This window comes from Solea solea, chromosome 17, assembly GCF_958295425.1.
Source record: "Solea solea chromosome 17, fSolSol10.1, whole genome shotgun sequence".
Taxonomy (NCBI): Eukaryota; Metazoa; Chordata; class Actinopteri; order Pleuronectiformes; family Soleidae; genus Solea; species Solea solea.
In genome coordinates, this window is record NC_081150.1 from 15,056,667 (window position 1) to 15,077,725 (window position 21,059).

A 21,059-nucleotide genomic window follows, 5' to 3' on the forward strand; every position below is an offset into this window, starting at 1 on the left:
TTCCTGGCTCTAAGTTTGCCCTAGAAGATGACATGTTATTAAAATGCAACCAATATAATACAGTAGGGTTCTTTTATATGAACACTACTCAATAAATATATGACTTTAGTCCTGTCATTTTCAGAAACTTTAATGCAGAAATGTAACATATTTTATCTGTAAAAGAAGAAATAAAACCGATATCGCCAACAAGCTATAAAAACCAGTGGCGTAATGTAAGAAGTACAAATATTTTGTTACTGTACTTTACTTTGTTATTTATATTTCTAGCAACTTGTACTTTTACTTCACTACATTTCCTCTAACTAACGTTTTGTTACTCGTTACTACCAAATAAAATCAGAAGAAGAAGAGTTGGTAATGGACTGTATTTATTTAGAGCTTTTATAATCTTGATGAGCTGCTTTACAGTACAGGCTCAAGGATACATATAGACTAGCAGAGCCAGGAATTGAACCCACATCCTTTCAATTGAAAGACAATTTCACTTCTAAAACTTAAGCACATTTTATACCAGAAAATTACTTTTGATACTTAAGTACAGTAAATGTCATATACTTCAAGACTTTTACTATAAAAAAGTGACTTTAACTTCTACCAAAGTCATTTTCTGGTAAGAATCTTTTAGGTACTTTATACAAGACCGATAAAAAGTATTTGTGTCTGTTTGTTGTTCCACTTTCTGCCACACGGTGTCAGTGAAGCACAACGTCATGATTGGACAAGTGTGTGCGCTTTCCTCCGTGGCTCACCTTCTCTCCCATGGACACTCCTCCTGAGGTGATGATGACATCAGCACGGCTGATGCCTTCATTCAGAGCGTTGAGAAGGTCATCGGGGCTGTTGGGAGCGAGCAAACACACACACACATGCGCAAGTAAATAATGGAGGGATTAGGAAAAAGACAACTGGGTTTGAAAAGAGGAAGAGAGAGAGAGTGATGAAGAAGTCTATATTTGAGGAACGATTGTGAAGGCCTACTTGTCTCCCACGATGCCCAGATTGATGGTGGGGTAGCCGTGTTCCTGGATTGTGGCCAGCAGGGTGGAACGATTGCTGTCCCTGATCTTCCCAGGATGGAGGTCATCCTCTGGATTCAGCAGCTTCCACAACAAAAGTAGAGAAATTTAAGAAAAAAAATCACTGATTTTAAATTCTGTAGCTCCCTTTTAACGTCTAACATCCTTTGCCTCTCTCTCTCTCTCTCTCTCTCTCTCTCTCTCTCTCTCTCCCCGGTGGTCAATGGAATCATCATTTGACTGGATGACGAGAGGCTAATTTGTTCTGGCATACATCCTCAGTTTTATTTAGTCATTTTATCCCTAATGTTTGTATTTACCAGAAAAGAATGTTACCCTTTTCTAGTTTTTTGATCAAAATAAATACAATTAAAAACTACTGACACGTGAACCAAAGTTGGCTGAAAAAAAGGAGAGACTGCTGCTCCTTAATCTGTCAACATGTGTATGCAAGGAATAATTCCCCGAACCAATGTTATAGTTTAGAGCTGTAGTATTTACTATTGTCAAATGAGTTCTCTGTGAGCCGTTTCACACCAGCAGGGCTCTGTGCCGGTAAGGAATTATCCCCATTTCTCTGAAGAAGTTTGAATATGGACTGACAGTAGAGTCGTCCTTTCAGAAAAGCATCTGGGTACGTTATTGGGGCGACAGAATTTACACACTGGAGTTTTAATCCTTACCTCGTTTCCCGTGGACATGACGGCCACCACGGGGAATTTCTGGACCTCCACCTCTGTGACTCCAACCGTGGCCAGGAGACCGATTTCAGACGGGCCCATGTGGGTTCCCTTTGCCAACACGCACTCGCCACGCTTGATGTCGTGACCAATAGGCCTACGGAAAGATGTGTCATTAAAACGTGTATATAACATATATGACATTGTACATGCATCAGTTTAATACATATTTTTTTATTTTTAAGACTCTCGTTACATCAGAGTTTAGTAATAACATGGTAGTAGTACATTTTTAATCTCATCTCGAGGTAATAACTATGTGAAAGTGCACAAACTAAACAAATTTTTATCTGAAGTTATTACGGTGATAGAAGCCAAAAGCAATTCTCATTTTATCCTAATATTACTTCCATACTATCATAACTGAACTGTAGTGTGTTACCAACACTCGTCACACTAACTCTCTTAGTTTGATTCTGCGTACGATCAGATGTATACAGGAGAGATTTGCTGCCAAAGGAAATGTTGTCTATTTATAATGTCTCATAAATAAAACCAGAAATCTGACTGTGGTCTCTTAACGGCGGCCCTATACAAGGAGACACTGACCTGATGTCCTGCCCTGGACGAGCCTGGACGAGGATTCGTACCTCCAGCTCCTCTGTGCCCTGAAAGACAAACCAGTTATCGGGTCCATCAAAGTGAACGGATACAGTTTGCCCAAGTGACCAAGATTTATTGTTTATCGTGAGCTTAACTATCACTATACTTGTTTATAATGTTGGTAAATCTGAATTGGAGTGACGTTCTGACTTACTTGTTGTCTGTATGTTGGGTGAAAATCCACACTTACGTCTTCAGACTCGCGCAGGAGCTCAGTGTCTTCCACCTGGACGACAGCGTCGGCCCCACAGGGGATAGGAGCACCTGTCGTTACCCTCATCACCTGACCAGGCATCACTGTGTGAGTGGGCTGTACAGGAACACACACAAAAATAAAAAAATCTGTATATATATGTGACTGAAATGTATTACATAGATGAACAAATAATTGTAAGTGTGTAAACATTTTAAAATAAAAAAAAACAACATTTGGTTTTCATGACATTAGGCAATTGTACATTAGGCAAGGGTCTTGGTTTTCAGAGGCTGCCATTTTGCCATGTTTCTACATAAACCTGAATGGACAAAACCAAACACAGCGTGCGTTTCACGTTTTTTAAGTGGACACTTACAATAAAATCAAAAAAGTTAAAAAAAAAAACTACATTCTTTCTGGTATGTGAAGGCCACCGTAGTTTCTTGATGTACTTGACGGGGAAAGTAGTCCCCCATTTCTGACAATCTGCAGTCTCACCACTAGATGTCACTCATTCATACACACTGGACTATTAGTGTAAAAATGTGTCATAGTACATCTTGAGTGCATGTGTGCTCATTTTGTAGAAGGTGAGAGGGTGATGATGAATCCCCAGAAGCCTAGTGTTGTTTCAGAGCTCAAATCTGTTTGGTTACACGTTGATATTCTAGTTCTGCTCTAATCAAGGCATGTGAAGGTGAAGGAGGAAAGGTAAAACACTTTCTATCCATATAAAAAACATGTGGAGGATTGTAGGAGCATGACTGAGTACAGTGTTGGCACAAACCTGCTCTCCAGCCTGGGATTCACCGATGATGAAGCGGTCGCCTGGGCCATCAGCCGCTAAAATATAACAAATATTTCATGGAGTTAAACGTGTGTACCCCGAGCAAGCATTTATGGAGCCCAGAGCTGAATTTGATTTGATGAACTGTGACTAACATTATTGGTGCTGCTGTCATTTATATGAACTCAGTGAACCTGTTAAGCAGCAGAGTGCAGTTTTGCAAAAGGAGCACAAAACAAAACAAAACATAACAAAACACAACACCTGTACTGTATCTGCAGAGATTCATAGGTTATTGGCTCCTTCCGCAGCCACACTCCAGGCGCCTGAAATCTCTAAAATCTGCATGTTTGCCTCAGCAGGCGTCAGGCCCTCAGGACATACAGTTTGTGAAGAATCCACAGAGATGTGGTGTTCTCCTCCTCCTCCTACTTCATCAGCACATCAGCGAGAGCCAACAGCAGATGTTATATGCAGGAGTGTTTAGGCTGCCTGGAGCCAACAAGCTGCCACCCTGCTCTCCAGGTTAACAGGCCCCTCACTGCCATCCAGCACTCCTAGACAATCAAACTCTCACTGTAGTGGACCAACTTTGCCTGAATCTCGCCTTGAAAACTAAATGGAGTGAGCATTAATCTTTCTGAACAGGTAAACATCAAGCGGTTTTAAACAGTACATCGCCTGTTAATCGTCTCCACATGGGAGCTCATTGTTCCTGAGGCAGTTGTCCACTTCCCCAGTGTCCAGTCCATGTCTAAGTGGGACAGTCCGTGTATTTGAGTATGAAGAAAGAGCGACACACTGGCCTTGTTAGTCTCTCTCTGAGCTGAAACCAACATTATGCTGTGCAACTCCACTTAGCAGGGACTCTACTGGTAGCCACTACTCCACCGTATGGCCCATATGATATGATATCATATATCACATCTGTATCTCTTTTACTTCGCAGTTCATTTTATATCATGTGAGCGTGATGTTATGAACATTTGTTTCATGCGTTTATCATGAGCACTGGAAGGCTATATTTAGATGTTGTTGACATGAACAATTCATGGATTCTTGAAAGAGCAGGAAACCCTTGACAGTTTATAGAGACACACCGATGTACTTTATTTTGATAATCGTCTTTGAAGGTGTTGGACGGAGTCAGTGAGATCGTAAGGACATAAGGGACTTGTCAATATAAGCTTTGTATTGTGAGAATATTAATAATATGACCTAAATTCCTCTTTCAGTAGCTATGGAGTGTACAGGGAGATGTATATACTGTATATTTTACTTACCTCTCACAGCATAACCATCCTTAACAGAGGCAGGGAAAGGTGGCAGGTTGTCTTTGGCATAAACGTCCTGAGCCAGGACTCGACCCATCCCATCTGTGGGTGAACAAGGAGAAGAACGTGGTGAGGTGTGGACACACACTCTCTCTAATATACAGCACAAGTGGAGGACTGTGAGCGTCCCCTTCCAAATGTCTCAAAAACACAGGGAAGGAGAGAAAAAAATTATTTTTGCTATGATTACGTGGGTGTTAATATGAAGATCTAAGCTTTGATATCAATCAGTTGAAGGGGGGAAAAAAAAGCCATGCATGTTACAGGCACCCACACACAAGCATATACACAGCTTATCAGTATCATAAGAAAGACACGTGTGAGCTTGTCTGATTTATTTCCTCTGAGCAGCCATTGTAAAAACAAAACAAAAAAACAATAACTTTACTTGTAGAGTACTTCTAAAAACACACACAAATTCAGGAAGATTCACCCATTCACACTTCTTTCATACCAATTCACATGCTGCAACATGAGGTTAAGTGTCTTGCTCAAGGACACATATAGACTAGCAGAGTCTTGACACCCACAACCTTCCGCTACCGTGGCTCAATCCTAACTCCTTACTTTTACTTTTACTTACTTAAGTATCGCTTTAAGGTACTTTATACAAGACTGCTGCAAGGTGGCAGCAACAACAATCATTTGGTTAACAGAGTGCATGTGGAGTGTGTTTGGAAAAGTGATGACATTTACGAGGATTCTTGAATGCATCTTGAAGAACATATTTTGCTGCTCAACATGCTCATTGTCAGGCGCTAGAGTTTGCTGCTGTCTGTTTTCCTTTGGTTGGAGAATCACTATTACTATAAAATGATGTCTGCAGCAGAAATGTAATTTAAAGTCTGTCCTGTAGATTTGGCAGGAGCACTGGTGCTTTTTTCCCCTCTCTCATAAAGACCAAGGAGAAGTTGGTTTGAAGACAAAGTGTGTGTGTGTGTGTGTGTGTGTGTGTGTGTTGATTCCCTGTGTGACTGACACTGTGACCTGCAGACACAGGCTGCTGATTCAGTGAGGTGTCTCGTTGTGGACAGACAGCGTTAAAATGCTGTCGCGTGGACTCAGCGAGCTCATGTTGCCGCATCGATCTGAAAGCTTTGATGCGTCAACACCCCGGTGAGCTCAGCCGCTGATGTCAGCAGCTGTAACGTGGAGGCAAATTGGAAATGTCAAGGGGGCAAGATGAACAAATTTGGGACATTCGTCTACTGGGAATCTTTCTTTGGGGCTCTTTTGTGGATCCGGGGCAGGTTGACAGTTTGAAGGGAGCCGGAACATCTGTCCTCCTCACCTCTGTAGTTAATGATCTCAGTGCCCAGGACAGCGGTCATCTCCAGCACAGTGATGAAGGCCTTATCCATGGAGGTGAGGGGGAAGGGGGACATGCGGTGCCTCCGGGCCACCTTAGTGATGTCCACTGCACTGTGACCTGAAAGGACATTATACACAATGGAAAACATCGTAAACATCGTAAAATCAAACAATATCACAAAAAATCACGACATACATAAAAAAAAAAGGCAAAACACTTTCCGTGAGTCATAATCAGTATATTAAATTATAATAATTTTGTAGACAGAATACTGATAATGATATGTATCAGTTTATATATTAACATTGTAAATGAATAAGACAATATTCTTATGTAGATGAAATGAATATAGTTTGGAAAGCTTTCTTACAAATATATGTATGAAAATATTTTACTGTTAAAAAAAACTAACCAGTTGACATGAAAATTATCCACAAAAAAGGTAATATTGGTAAGTTATATCATGCAGTAAGTTGAAATTCAAAAAGTTTACAATTTCAATATTTAAGAGATAAGTGAGGCAATATTTTGCACAGAATTTAAACACAACAGTATAAATGTAGTGCACCGTAGACTCAAAACTGAAGCCAGACCCAATCGAAAACAATAACATCTAGACCTCAATGACGATGAATTTGATAAATCTAAATCTAAATAAATCTTTTTTTTTTAGCATTTTAAATCCCAATTTAGTCCATTTGAAAGTTAAGAGGAGAGGAGAAAGAAGTCTGCTCGGACTCGATCTCGACACAGCGGACGCATGAGGCAAGAAAACTACAGCAGTCAATGAATTCTGGAGACAAAACTTTTAAGACATTTTCTTTTAAAAAAGCCACCAGGAAAAACTAAAATAAATCAACGAAGCTGATTTGAAGTGCAATGGATTTGGCAGCTGTGACAGCAGTGAATGGCACATTTCCAAACAAGGCACATCTACTGTGTTTCCAAACTAATATCATGATTTATTTTTGCGGTGAATGTACATACAGTATGTATGTATAATAATACAAGAAAAATAAAATGGTCCTGTCGGTTTGCAGAAGCGGAGGAAACACATCTGGATGACAGCGGTGCTCGACAGCGGCCATGTTGGTCTAATAATACCTCTGTGATAATTCCAAAGGTAAAAGGGAACAAAGCAAGGTGTAACTAATGTGTAATCTGCTCTCTCTCTCTCTCTCTTCCTCTCCTTCTCTCTGCTGCCTCGCTCTCCCACTGCCTCTCTGCCTCACAGCGAAGAATAGGCACTGTGCTTTGATTTCCCTTGACCCAATTTCTCTCCTTTAAACATACACTTACGCTTCAGCAGCATATTCTGATGCTTAACATGAGGCTTAACAACCTCTGGCAAAATATCTCTCTCACACACACACAAACACACGCACAAACACAAACACAAACACAACACAAGCACAGCACACACAGCATTCCGTCACATTTAAAATGCATTTCTGTGTGTTGGAGAGTTCATGTGGTAGCGTTCAGATACGACACGGGGAGAGTGTGCCTTTGAATCCAGAGCTTAGTACTCACTTGATCTTAGGATGTTTTCTTTGCTGCTGCATCGTGACTGCACCTAGAGATGGAGGGAGCGATTGGGAGTGAAAAAAAAGAAAAGAAAGACAGACACAGAGAGAGAGAGAGAGAGAGAGAGAGAGAGAGAGAGAGAGAGAGAGAAAGCAGAGGCAGTGGTAATTTGAGATAAACCAGGCTGCTCTTTTGACATGCTTTGAGATGAGAAGCTGTTTATAAAACAGTCAAAAAAAGAAAAGAAAAAAAGGAGCCGTGTCACACTACACTGTGCACTTTGTCCTGCTGCTGGGAGACGGCTGCATCTCCTGAATTACAATTATTGCAGTACAGCTACGTCGTCACATCACAGGTGGAATTCACACTGTCACACTACGATTAGATTAAAACGTTAACATATATATGTATATATATATATAGAAATACGGACAAAGGCAACAACATACAGAGTGACAATATTGTGTATCACAGGGTCATAACAGATGTATCGACTGTGCTACGGTGTGACATCAAATGTAGTGGAGATGTAGTGTCCAGTATAGATAGTGGCTGTTCAGATGTGGTGCAGGACGGTTTTGGTTTCCTTGGAGACTGCTGATGCTGCATGACGGCTGCACTAGCGCTTACCTAAACTTACGAGGTGCGGGGAGGGAGCAGAGCGGCTTCAAATTGGGGCTGAGTTTTCCAAAAGCATCATACAACCACAGCTCGTAAAATAAATGCCACTTGTACTGCCATTAATTCCTGTTTCTCTCAGTCAGTACACTTACTAGCTTTATACAGAACAAATCAGTGGTCAGCAATTGGTGGCCCGTGGGCCAAAACTGGCCCGCCAGCATCAGTATCAGGCCCGGCAGATGATTTAACAAACCTGATTAAAAGATTTGCTTATTAAAATATGAACTTATTCAAATTTAATGTAAGTAAATGTTTGGTTTCTGTTGTCATGGACAGACAGGTTTAGGGGAAAATTAAATGTCCATATCTCACTTGCATTTGTCTTCGTAAAAAAACTGGTGATTAAAGACAATGTCCACATTATTGTTAGCTTACGGCGGCAAACGTGGATTTTTGTTTCCGACTGAAGACGTTTTAAGGCACTTTCGCCTGATGAAGATACGATGATTTGGCCCGAATATTCAATTGCTTACAAAAAAATTGGCCCACCGGCCACGTTTACTTGCTGATACCTAGTATAAACTGTCATAATATAATGTTTTATCATTTGTGTCAAGAAATGAGAGGAACGATATCCATGTTTTCTCTGCTGGCAAACTTTTATTACTTTTATCTATGTTTAACTTTATGTTTGAAATGTTCTTGGAGCTTTGTATGGTGAGGTGAAACTGACCAACACGGTAACACATATTCACTATTAACTAGGTGCTTACTAACATGCACAAACAGCACACTAACCCTTTATTAATAATTATTAAGCATGTATTAACACCTTATTCTACCTCTATTACAACATGAATTAAGATTTTTCCACGATTAAGGTGTTAATACATGCTTAATAATTACTAATAAAGGTCTGGTATGCTACTTATATACATGTTAGTAAGCACCTAGTTAATGGTGAATTAATTAGGTTTATCAACGTAAAGCGCGAAACATGCTTTTGGGAAACTCAACGGCATAGGCGAGACTAGAAGAGAATCTAAAGGCTGCAGTTTAATTTAAGAGGCTACAGATTTTGGCACAGAATAATATCATCATTATCACAAATTATAGGCCCGCTTGGATAAACTGGGTCCAGTGAGAGTATATAAATTCAGCCAAAATTAACTTTGATGCCAGAATTTTTACACTTGGTGTGAAGATTCTGGGCCTGTTACTTGAATTTATTTGTCTCTTAGCTTTAAAAAAAAAAAAAAGTGCAGTAAGGTAAAAGCAGCTCTTGGCCCATTGTATTTTGGGCAAATTTCTCACCTTCTTTTTTTTGTGGTGTATTTTCTCTGCTCGTATGTGTCGCCTGACTCGACAGACTTGTTTTTTTTTAGTTGTTATCCGTCTGTTCTAACATGTTTTTCACTCGCGCTGACTATGACACTTCTTCCTTTCTTCTGCGGGAGCTGCTGCCGCTGCTGCTCCTCAGTCACAGCTATGACCTGGAGGTTTCGCAGAAGTTGGGAGTGGGCAGTGTGTGGTGTATGGAGAACCAAAACACCCATGGTGAAGGTGAAGGTCTCTCTCTACCCACCCACCCCTTCCTCTCTCCTCCCCTCCCTCACCACCACCATAACTAGGCTTATATACTGCGACACCACTGGGCACCAAACAGCCAAGGTGAGAGGGTGAAAGATGGGACGTGGGGCGGGCAAAGAGGGTGGGGATGGTGGAGTCTGAGGGATGGAGAGACACAGCGAGAGAGAGTGTGAGGAAAAAGTAGCGAGACAGATAGAGAGACAGAGAGTGGGAGGATGAGGATTCAGCATGAAGTTGTCCCACAGCCCAAGAAATAAAAGAAACAAATGAAGCACGAACTTGACAGACTTCACTAAACTACAGAGCCGAGACACAGCGGAAAGGAGGGAAAACGGGAGGAACGGAAGAAAAAAACAAGAAAGACCACTGGAGTGGCCTGATGGCATCTACTGTACACACACACAACCAGCACACCAGACATAGAGGGCTACTGAAAGCAGAGCATGTTAACCGGAGAGACGGAGACAGAGAGAGACAGAGAGAGAGAGAGAGACAGATGGGGGGAGAGGAGGAAGAAGAAGAAAGACAGACGGACGGGCGGGGGAAAGTGAACGACAGGAAGAGTGTGTGCGTGTGGGAGACAGGAAGAAGACCGAAACAGAACGGACAGAGGGAAACAGCAAGACTCGAAGAGTGAACGACAGACAGAGTGAGAACGAGAGGACACACGGCGAGAGGAAGAGAGTGATTGACAGCTGAGAGAGAGAGAGACACAGAGTGAGACAGAGAGAGAGAGAGACACAGAGAGAGAGAAAGCTAGGCAAGCCAGGGGGTGAAGGGGGGGGGGGACACAGAGCGGGGCGTTTGTTTTGCGCGCTCCTCGGAGGAGGGTGGGGCAAGAAGGGGAAAGAGAGGGGTGGGTGAGGGGGGCGGGATAGTTACTCGAGAGCTGAAGGTCCTCCTGCGATCATCTTTAAGCCCCTCCAACCTACACTGGAGCTAGTGGAGATAAAGCATCGAATCACAGGCATCAGTGCATCTGTCCCGGCAACGACACCACACGCAGACACAAACACACACACACAGACATGACATGACAAGACAAGACAGACGGACGGACCACAGGACAACAGACAGACAGGCGTCCACTACAAGCAACAAGTGTGATAGAGATAGAATTATAGGAATAAAGAGAAAAATGTCGAGGCCTTTCAGGCACAAACTGATTGTTGACACATGAAACTAGACGTCCTGCTTCAGCTCCTGTGATCATGAACCACAACTCATAACTCAACATAACTCACTTATTACACAAATTAACTTCTCTGCTTGATTTGACCAGTATTATGACATCAGCAACTCTTCTTTTACCGGACTATAACTAAGTTGTAATGTTGTTGTTATTATTAGCTGTTACAAGACTGGCTGTAAATCATGTTATCTGATCATTTAATCAGCTAATTATCACTGTTGAGAGTCAATAGGATATTTTTTGTTCATGTTTAAACACGATGTCTAAAAAGAGGTCACGTGTCATGTCTGTCCATGATGATCAATTCATACAATGCTGATTTGCATTTGTGTTGTGTGGCCCACTGCTCATGTGTAACCCTGCCATCGTGTCATGCTCCCAAACTTTATGTATAAAACACATGCAATCATAAAGACTGTCTAAACTATCCTGTCAACAGTTTTACAGCTGTTCACTGCAGTTTATGTTCACAGGAAATTTCTCATATTGCAGTACCGCAAGTGGCCACTAGCACTTGACGTCACTATATCCAGCTCTCTCATATAGAAACGAAAACACCAGCGTTTCCCTCTTTGATTTATCCTACATTCCCTTTCCCTCTGTTGTGTTAGTACTTACTATACCTTAAGACTTACGTTTTCAAAATGACTTACTACATGCAAGTTCACCGTATATTACCTTTGTAGTGAAAGGGTAATTAGGCAAATATTGTCAGAAATGTCACTACTTCTTTGATTTAAATGCAATACGATGCATTCACTATAAGCTATGTAGCATCTTTGTGTTGTTACCTCATAACAATGTTTGTTCTACTGATCTTACTCTTCCCAATCTGTTAAAGCACATTAAAGCAAGACAAGATCAGAAGAACAGGAGCTGAAGAACGTCCTGCATCACAGAAACATTGTTGACGGTTTTATACTCAATTTCAATCAAAATCTCCTCATGAAACAATTAATAATAAGAAATAAACGATCAGTGCAGTGTCATTTCCATGGTGTTATTTAGTCTATTTTACAGTGGATGTCCATGATGGCAGCAGCTGTGGTTGCTAGGAGATTTGTGTCACAACTGTAACGATATCAAATATACTATTTATAGAGTGAGACAGAAAAGTGGAGAGCGAGCGAGAGAGAGAGAGATGAATTCATAATAAATAAATAAAACAGAAAGACAAAGGTGTGTGTGGGGGATTAAGGGATCTAAATACAGCTACAGCCAAACACAGATCAAACTTGCATACATTGAAAAAGCACAGAGGCAAACTAACAATCGACAGCTGGGACATTTCCGTACAAGGGGAACCTTGTAAAGACAAAAAAGAAGAACTACAGAGGACTAAAATATTTACAAAAAACAATAGGACACAATTAACACAGAACAATTACATCAGTATCTCACTACCTGGCTGGTTTCTTTAAAACACACAGACAAAACCACAAGAATCACAAAGTTTTCTACTTTCTACTTTCTTAACCACACACTCTCTTTTTTTTCCTTTGGTAAGGTATCATTAATCTGTCCTGCAGCTGCAGGGATTAGTGCAGTAAATATACAGTCACCGTGAAAATAAGACAGCTAAAAAAAAAAACCCTTTTAAATGCAGTGTGTAGTGATGACACTGAGACTGACACAGGTGCAAGAAAAAAAAAAAAGGCAAGACCTCAGTATAGCGAAAAATAGCTCAGTAGAAAAAGATCATACCATCAGAGAGCCATGGGGGGGAGACAGTTTGCATATGGAGATGGAAAAGCAACACAGAAGTGTGTGAGGAAGTGAGGAGAGTGTGTGAACGAATGGGTGAACGGGGTGTTTTTAGACGTGTAGTGTGTGTGTGCATGTGTGTGTGTGTGTGTGTGTGTGTGGGGGGGGGTGGAAGAAAGCAGACTGTTAAACACTATCTCACTCGTCTTCTAAAATACCCTCTGCTGCAATCCCACGCTATACCGGTGAGAGAGCGACCAAGCGAGAGGAGAAAATGTGCTCTTATGAGAGATGCAAATGTGAACACAGACACACAAACACAAGGAGTGCAAGTTTAACACTTTAGAAACTATTATAACCCCCCCCCCCCCCCCCCCCCCAAAAAAAAAAATTAAATAAATGACACAAATAATAATTGAATTTAGTCAATTTGAGTGTATACATCTGAGGATTTGGTCGTGACAGCAATTTAAAGGCACATAGACGACACACACACACACACACCAGCCTCCATGCCAGAAACACTAATCACTCCACAGGCTAACCCCACAGTTGCCGCGGAAACAGCCTGACAACGGGTTGTCATGGAGATCTGCCAGGAAGATCAATGGACTGGGGATAAGGTGGCGGTGGCGGCCGTGCATATGGACACGGAATAGTGAGTGTGGCCAGGTCAGCGAGGCACGTGGCCCGGGGCCTGCGAGCCACCCCGGGGGAAATCGATGGAGCCAATAACGCGCGAGCTGAGGAGACGCTTTAGTAAATGATGGGATGCTACCACTGCAGTGCTGAGCTCAGCACAAAACAAAGGGGGCCTGTCAGACAAATTATGCAAAAAAGAGGAAGATTTATCCGTCCGCCGCGAGGCAGAGGAGGAGCGGGGCTGCGAAGGGGGTAAGGCGGGCTCGCTTCAACCCGCTTCAACTGCCTCGCCCCCCATGGGATGGAGCAAGAGGGACAAAGTGCTGGAGTGATAGCTACAGAGCAGAAGAGGGCAGGACAAAATGCTACAGCAGCAATCCAGAGCTAAGTCTCCTTCCCTGGGGAGTGAAGGCAGGAGCCTGAGGGCGGGAAACGACAGCAGGGGGAAAAAGGAAGAATGACATGCGGCATGTTGCGGTAAAAGGCCTCTGCTCCCAGCTCTACTCATGGCTTTTCAATTGCTGCTTCATGTTTCATCAGTTAACCACCCCCCCAAAAAAACTACACACACACACGCGCGCCCAACACCACGTTCGCACAGATGACGTCACATCCTCTGGAGACAAAAACACCATCCACTGACACAAAGGTCACACCGTTATGTCCGAGTAGGTGATGAATGACAGGATGAGTCATGACATGAGAGAGAGAGAGAGGCGATGGGGCGGGAAATGTTGCTGACCACTAAACATGGTGATACACGCGGCGGCAGTGGTGACAACACGTCGTCAAGTGTGATTCTCGACTGTGCCGCGTCGCCGTGTACATCACCACACTTCTTCTTCTAAACCTGACTCAGGATGTCTTATGCAACAGACATCTCCCCCTGTAGGAATCCAATTATGTGAGAGACTACAGTAATGTGTTGATTTGTACATAGACGACCACATTTGGGCCTGGTGTTAACACATGATCTTTGCATCTGGTATAAATTCACATGGTTTCAGATTTTTGCAAATTAGATACGAGGTAGTGCTGTAGTCAAGACCACATTAACAAGACCAAGATGGATCAAGACGACTTTAAATACACAATGTGCCTGCTCTGATCTTATCCTTCACGTGGTCTCGTCCTAAATAAATCTCCAACCGGACTATAAACTCGATCTTCATAATCTGATACCATCTCAATTATTCCTGCTTTTATTCCTCACTAATCCAGATAAAGAAAATATGTTAACACCAGTTTAAACTATATCCACGAGCCTGTTAGGGCTCCATGTAAAAATATTTAACCGCTATGATTTGCTGAAAATCATAGCCTGATCTGGTGCTACATGATACAGCGGACTGTTTGTGTGTGTGTGAGTTAGTGTTGGTCACTGGTGTGCGTGTGTGAGGTGCGGTGTGTATGTGTGTGTGTGTGTGTGAGTAGCCAGCATGCTGGTAGATAAGAGGTTGGTAGAAGGTTAGCGGGTTTACCTGGTCCAAGGTAGAGTACCTTGACTTGAGCGTGATGACCTCATCCAGGTGAGCCCTGAATTCTCTCCGTGAGGCCTGGAGGGAGCCACAGGATAGTCACTCACCTTCATGCCACACACTCACACACGCACACACTGGGCTACAGGCATGCACACCCATCCTGATCGATACAAAAGTTTCAGTTAGTGGCACTGTCACTCTCATTTCTGCTCACAAATCTGAACACACACGCACACACACACACACACACACACACACATATCCAAGAACTCAGCCAGTACTGACCTGACACACACTCTGCAATCACATGACAGGAAATACAAAAAAAAATGAAAAAGAAAATCACCACCACAGAACCAAAGTTGGATGATGAAGAAACCAGTTTTGTCACATCTGCTTACAAAGTGAGTGTTTGACACTTGGCCTCTCTCTGGCTATGTAACCATTTCCTTTAAAATGCAGGGGAATATATATAAAGTATATGTATATATACATACTTAAAAGTAATGGCACCTTAATCCTGATAATTGTACTGCTGGGATCAAAGTAACTGGATTACAATTACTTTTCAGAAAGTGTGGTGAAACCTCGACCTTCAACATTTACAAAAAAGAAGGAATTAGATTTCATTTCTATAAAGACATAGAGTTTGTGACTCAAGGTCATTATAGTTAACAAAAAGTTAAAAAATGTGCTTAGTTTTAGTCTTTGTACTTTTATTTCACACACAAGCCTTTTCATGTGACCTGCATTTATTTTTTCTCTGCGGGCAATTTTGAAAGGTTGTATTTGAGACAAAATACTTATTATTATCACCTTTTTGAATCTTGCACCTGGGAAATACTCAAAACTAACACTAAAATAAAAACTAAACTAAAACTAAGCGCTTACAAAAAAAACCTAATAAAAACTATCAAACCTGCTCTAAAAACTTGAAAACACAAAAGTCAAAATAAAACAAAACTATTAGAACATTGTTGTGACTAAACTAAAATTATACCCTGGATTTTCCAAAAAAGATGTTACAATAATAAACCAAGATTATCAATAAAGTCTATAATAAACAAAAACTACACTCGTAAAGACACATTCAATCATATAAATATGGAAATATTACTTGTTATTTAAGTGCAGCTACTATACATCACAAAAACACAATATTGACCCAGCAGGAGTGAGACTCAGCTAGACACTAAGACAACAGCATGAGGAACTAGTTTTGAAAGTTTTAACTTCAAGGTAATTGATTTAATCTCTTTACTTTCATTAAAACATGTAGGGGAAATTAAGCTAAATTCTCTCAAAATATCTTAAAAATAAGAGTTTTTTTCTTCTTCCAGATTCATTACCGTGCAATTACGGGATTTAGGGTTTCCACGTTAAACACGTGTCAGCACTTTTCTCTGCCCCTGCACTGAGGCCATGTCTCTATCACTCACAGAGTCGTTGAGCTCTGACCACAGCAACAAGCACATGAGCACTGTAAAGGCTTACAGCGTGTACTGTTTACAAGCTGCCGTGTGTGTGTGTGTGTGTGTGTGAAAGAGGTCTATTTAAAAAGAACTGAGGTGTTTGCACACAGAGGGGAAAAGAAAAAACAACAACAAAAAAAAAAACACACCGCGTTTGTGCAAGCAATATCACTTTCATACAATTACATAATTCCGGCATCTTTCAACTTCAGTCCTGAGGTTGAAATGCAAGTGAGGGATATGCTTTAGTGATGGAGGTGTGTTTATTTTGGAGGGTACGTGTGTGAGTGCGGGGATCAAGGCTGGGATTAGATACACAACGAGTAACCACAACAGGAACGTTTAAGACAAAATCACAACGAGAACACACACGCACACACACACACACACACACACACAGAGGAGGAACAGAGCAGGATAAAAAGACGGAAAACACCACCAGTGACAAATAACACAGGGGGAGACAGCAGGATCGAGCAGGCAGGAGGACACACACAAGAGGAGGAGGGGGGGGGAGCAACCATGCCAAGTAGGAGGTGGGAGTCGGAACCGATGCCATGATGACGGCCGTAACGGTGCATTAGAACAAATGCAGGAGTACCTCAGCAATGCTTAGGGTGGATGAACAGGAGGGGAGCCGCGCCTGTTGCCACGGGGAGAGAGGAGGGGAGAAGAGAAGAGGGTTAACGGAGCCAAAAGCCGGGTGGAGCAAGGGGGGAAGGCAAGAGGGCACACAGAGAGACTGACGGGGTGGAGCAGGCAGCGCCCTCTGTCTTTCAGGAGGACGTCTCTGTGTCACGGGTCTCTGTGTGACTATCTTGGACGGCCAAGGCAGCCAAAGGGCATGACAGACAGACAGACAGACAGATCAGGACGAGTCAGGACAGGACAGGACAGGACAGGACAGATAAGGACAGATCAGGACAGCAGGTAGGAGTCACATGGGGGGAGGGGTGTTTTCACTCCCCGTCAGAACAATAGGAGAAAAGGTTGCATAGGAAACATTCCATCAACTTCTCATTGATTTGCTAGGTTTCCCCCACTATGAGAATAATAAAAGATTATGTTATCTTGGATTGCAAGTTACCATGCCATTGAATGATTACATTCTTTTGAATCCAGGATACATGTCAGTCATCTCAGTCTAGAAGTCGTACTGTGTTTACATGTGCTCTTGGTTGCCAACAGCATCACAAATGAAGAAAACATTTAACTTGAGTCCTAATTTGATGTGTGAATTTATCACATCCAATTTGTCTCAAGTCACAACCACACTGACACCACCTGCAATACCACAGACATCCCATTTGTCAAAAATGTTCAATATGGTATTGATATCAATATCTGAACTTGGATGACTGATCCTTTGTTTTATATCAATTTTAAGAAAAATTCCAAAATGTGTGGTCACAATTATTCCATGCACTTTTCTCAACATATCCTCATTCATCCAAACAAGCACCAGCCTCTGAAACACAACACAGACACATTCACACACATGTTTTAATCCCCAAACTTCCTTGAGTTCCATCTTTGGTCGCAACTTCCTGCACACCTCGACACAGCCAATCACGAGCACAGTTGGATCGTGGTCCAATATTAAGATTCAAACCACTGCACCGTGACGTGCACTTGCGAGACAGATAAAGAAAATGAGCCAGAAAACTGCAACATCATTAATTTAATGCACCCTATTACTGTCCTATTACTGTACTGGATCGTACCATTTTCATTCATGCTGTGGTGAAGCCCTTTTTTAATCATGACAATGTCTCCACAAAACACACAATAAGTCTTTTATGAACTCCACTAATGAGACTGGAAGGATCCGTGTTTCTGCTATTCTAGATCGTATTTTAGAGGCGATCAGGACTTGGACTTGGTCATATTCTACGTCTAAGAAGGCTGCCTTATCTGCTATTTTGTCAAAAATATAAACCATACAAAAACAACAACACAGACAGACAGACAGACAGACAGACAGGGCCATCTGCACTGGCAGAGGTTTGTCTGGCTCTGAAAACCTTACATATACTACATATACATACTGTGTATATATATATATATATATATATATATATATACACTGTATCACATCTGGCATGAAAACCTGCCTGGCCAAATAATTCATCACCAAAGACATTAGAGACAATTCCCACCCTTTACCGATCAAACTTGTAACATAATAGATGACATAATAACTCACGCTTTTAAAGCGTCCAGCTGTCAAGTGGACAAAGATTTCTCCTCTCCTGATGGAGATGAGCTATGTGCACAGTATTTGCCCTCATCAAACTCTCTGCTGAGATAATGGACGATGACAGGGAGCCACAGGTGGTTACAGAGAGGAAACTCGGGCGCGAATAACTGCGTAAGTTTCTTCTCAGTACTTCAGTGACAAGGCGGTGACATTTTGTTCTAGTAAAAAGGTGAATGCATCACTTTCTATACAGTATATCCCTGTACTGTATGCATACTGGATATATTATATTAAAAAAAGCACTTATGATAAGTTAATCTTGGAGATATTCTCTTGTCCAGTAATTGGGAACAGAGAAAAACATTCATATTTCATGTGACGTGAGTGACATGAAAAATCCCGTCCAGCTCACCAACATACAGTCCTTGTGATTTATTTCAATGGAGAGCTCCATCTTTCCTCATGACTTTATTTTATAAAGTACCTGAAAATGTTACTTTTCACCATTAGATTTTACTCTGAAACATCGGACTAACAATTAGGTCATTATTATAATATTCTTCCCAGCTCTACAGCATGTAATGAGTGAGGCACACTCCTTTTACCTACATAAACAATAATAAAATAAAATATGTATTCTAAACTGAACTATAGATTGAGTTTAACCAGTTTTTTACCATCTTTGGGAACGACTTCACATCCCTCGTCGCTGATGTTTGTACTTGTCACATTGAATTAAACGTGAGTCGCTGTTTTAAACGTGTTACACCTTTTTCTGCTTACACTTCTCTTTTTCCAATAACAGTCGCTTATTGGAAAAAGGAGAAGCTGCCCTCAGACGGTGCACCCCCACTCTCCTTAAAAAACGTCCTCGTGTGGACAGCGTGCAGACAGTCTGAGCGGGACCATGTGCTGCGGGCTCGTCTGTCCAGCTGTGGACATTCATCAGTGCCGTGCCCTCTGTCCTCATGTCCACACGCGTATTAGAAATGAATGAGGTTTGTCTCTTAAACTGCTCTTTCTTCTGCTCTACTCTCTCTCTTACTCTTTTCATCTGTCCATTTCTCTCTCTCTGTCCATCTTTTCTGTCCAACTGTCTCTTACACTGTGACTGTTTGTCTCTCCCCACCTCTCTTTCTCTCCTTTTGCCTCCCAGTCTTGCTCTTTCTTTCTTTCTTTCTTTCTACTCTGTCTCTTTGTCTCTGTCTCGCTGTCTTTTCTGTGTGAGAGTCTCTTACTCTATTTCTGTCTCTTACTCTCTCTCTCTTTCTTAGTCGCTCTGTGTTCCTCGCGAATAAAAACTCTCGTGTGCTCTTCCTCCCTCGCCCTCGAGGCGAACTCTCGGAGTCAGTGAGCATAAGTAACTCGAGTAACTATGTCAAGATATCGCCACACGATGTAAGCAAACGTGGCGAGCACTGTTGCCTCACAGCAAGAAGGTCACGTCCCGATCCTTTGTGTGTGGAGTTTGCATCTTCTTCCTGTGTGGTGTTTTTTTTGGTACTTTTATTAATCCCCCGTAGGGAAATTGCTTCTCTGCATTTAACCCATCCTTCCAGTGGAGAGTCACTGAGCAGTGCCTGGGGAGCAATTGGGGGTTGGGTACCTTGCTCAGGGGTACTACAGCCCTTTGACCTGATGGGGACTCTAACCGATTACGAGCCAAGTTCCTTTTCCACTTGGCCATGGGCTGCCATTGTCTTCCTACATGTCCAGAAACATGCATTTGGTGTGAGTCAATGGCTCTATATGTTGGTCCTGTGATGGACTGGTGGTAGGTAGACCCACATGTGCAGGATAAAGCGGTGTACAATGGGTGGATGTACACAAATGTTTGTGTATTTAAACCCTTTGTCACTGTTGTATTTATGACTTGTAGTCTAAATATCTGTAAATCATAATAACACGAATAAATAAAAGTCACATCACCCACTGATACGCCGCGCCACTTTGCACACATGAGCAGGCACTCTGGACTCAGCTGGACTGATTTGGACTAAATGCTTGAAGCAATTTGACCCAAATGGTCTCTAAATGCCAGGAGCCAAGAAAGGAAAAAGAAGGAAAGAAAAGAAAAGGAAAGGAAAGGAGGAGGCTGAATGTGTTTATATTAATCAGGGACAAAAGAGCACTTTCCTTCCCTGGACATGGGCTCTCCGCGACATTACATTTCACATAATATTACCAACACACCATGTCGCCTACATGACTCATGTGTCTGGAGCCGTCCCGTCGCTCTGCATCTTAAATTTAACAAGGTAGATTCATTCTTCATGGCTGAATTAATATCACGCCGGCCTCGTCCGCGCAGTTATTGAAAGCCCGTCGTCTACTTTTGTAACAGCACAGAGAAGGATAATATATGTGACACGCGTCTTTCAACTCCTCCTGAGGCGACATTAAGATTGGACCACGCCGATATTAAAAAGGGCTGTACTCAAGACAATAAAACTAAATATAACTCCTCCTTTGTCAAACTTTAACACCGTACTGTGTTGTTAAGTTTGTTCTTGACACCAATGCCAGAAGATGTCTCTCATGTTTGACAAGGAATCTTTTTTATCTTTCTCTTTAAGGTTCACTGCACCCAAGAAATTCGTTAAATGCTTAATGCTTGTTTTTACAGTTTAAGTTGCACA

At 42.0% G+C, this 21,059-nt stretch overlaps 1 protein-coding gene across 1 annotated transcript in view; it reads right to left on the minus strand.

The window, feature by feature from the left end:
- Positions 1 to 21,059, minus strand: part of gphnb (gephyrin b) — an 88,034-nt gene that overhangs the window by 6,172 nt on the left and 60,803 nt on the right. Inside the window, exons 13-21 of the mRNA XM_058614173.1 lie at positions 7,525 to 7,567; positions 5,971 to 6,108; positions 4,629 to 4,721; positions 3,346 to 3,401; positions 2,553 to 2,672; positions 2,309 to 2,367; positions 1,703 to 1,856; positions 982 to 1,103; positions 753 to 840 (exon numbers count right to left, since the gene is read on the minus strand). Coding sequence (XP_058470156.1) covers positions 753 to 840; positions 982 to 1,103; positions 1,703 to 1,856; positions 2,309 to 2,367; positions 2,553 to 2,672; positions 3,346 to 3,401; positions 4,629 to 4,721; positions 5,971 to 6,108; positions 7,525 to 7,567 — 873 coding nt within the window. The remainder of the gene's footprint in view (positions 1 to 752; positions 841 to 981; positions 1,104 to 1,702; positions 1,857 to 2,308; positions 2,368 to 2,552; positions 2,673 to 3,345; positions 3,402 to 4,628; positions 4,722 to 5,970; positions 6,109 to 7,524; positions 7,568 to 21,059) is intronic.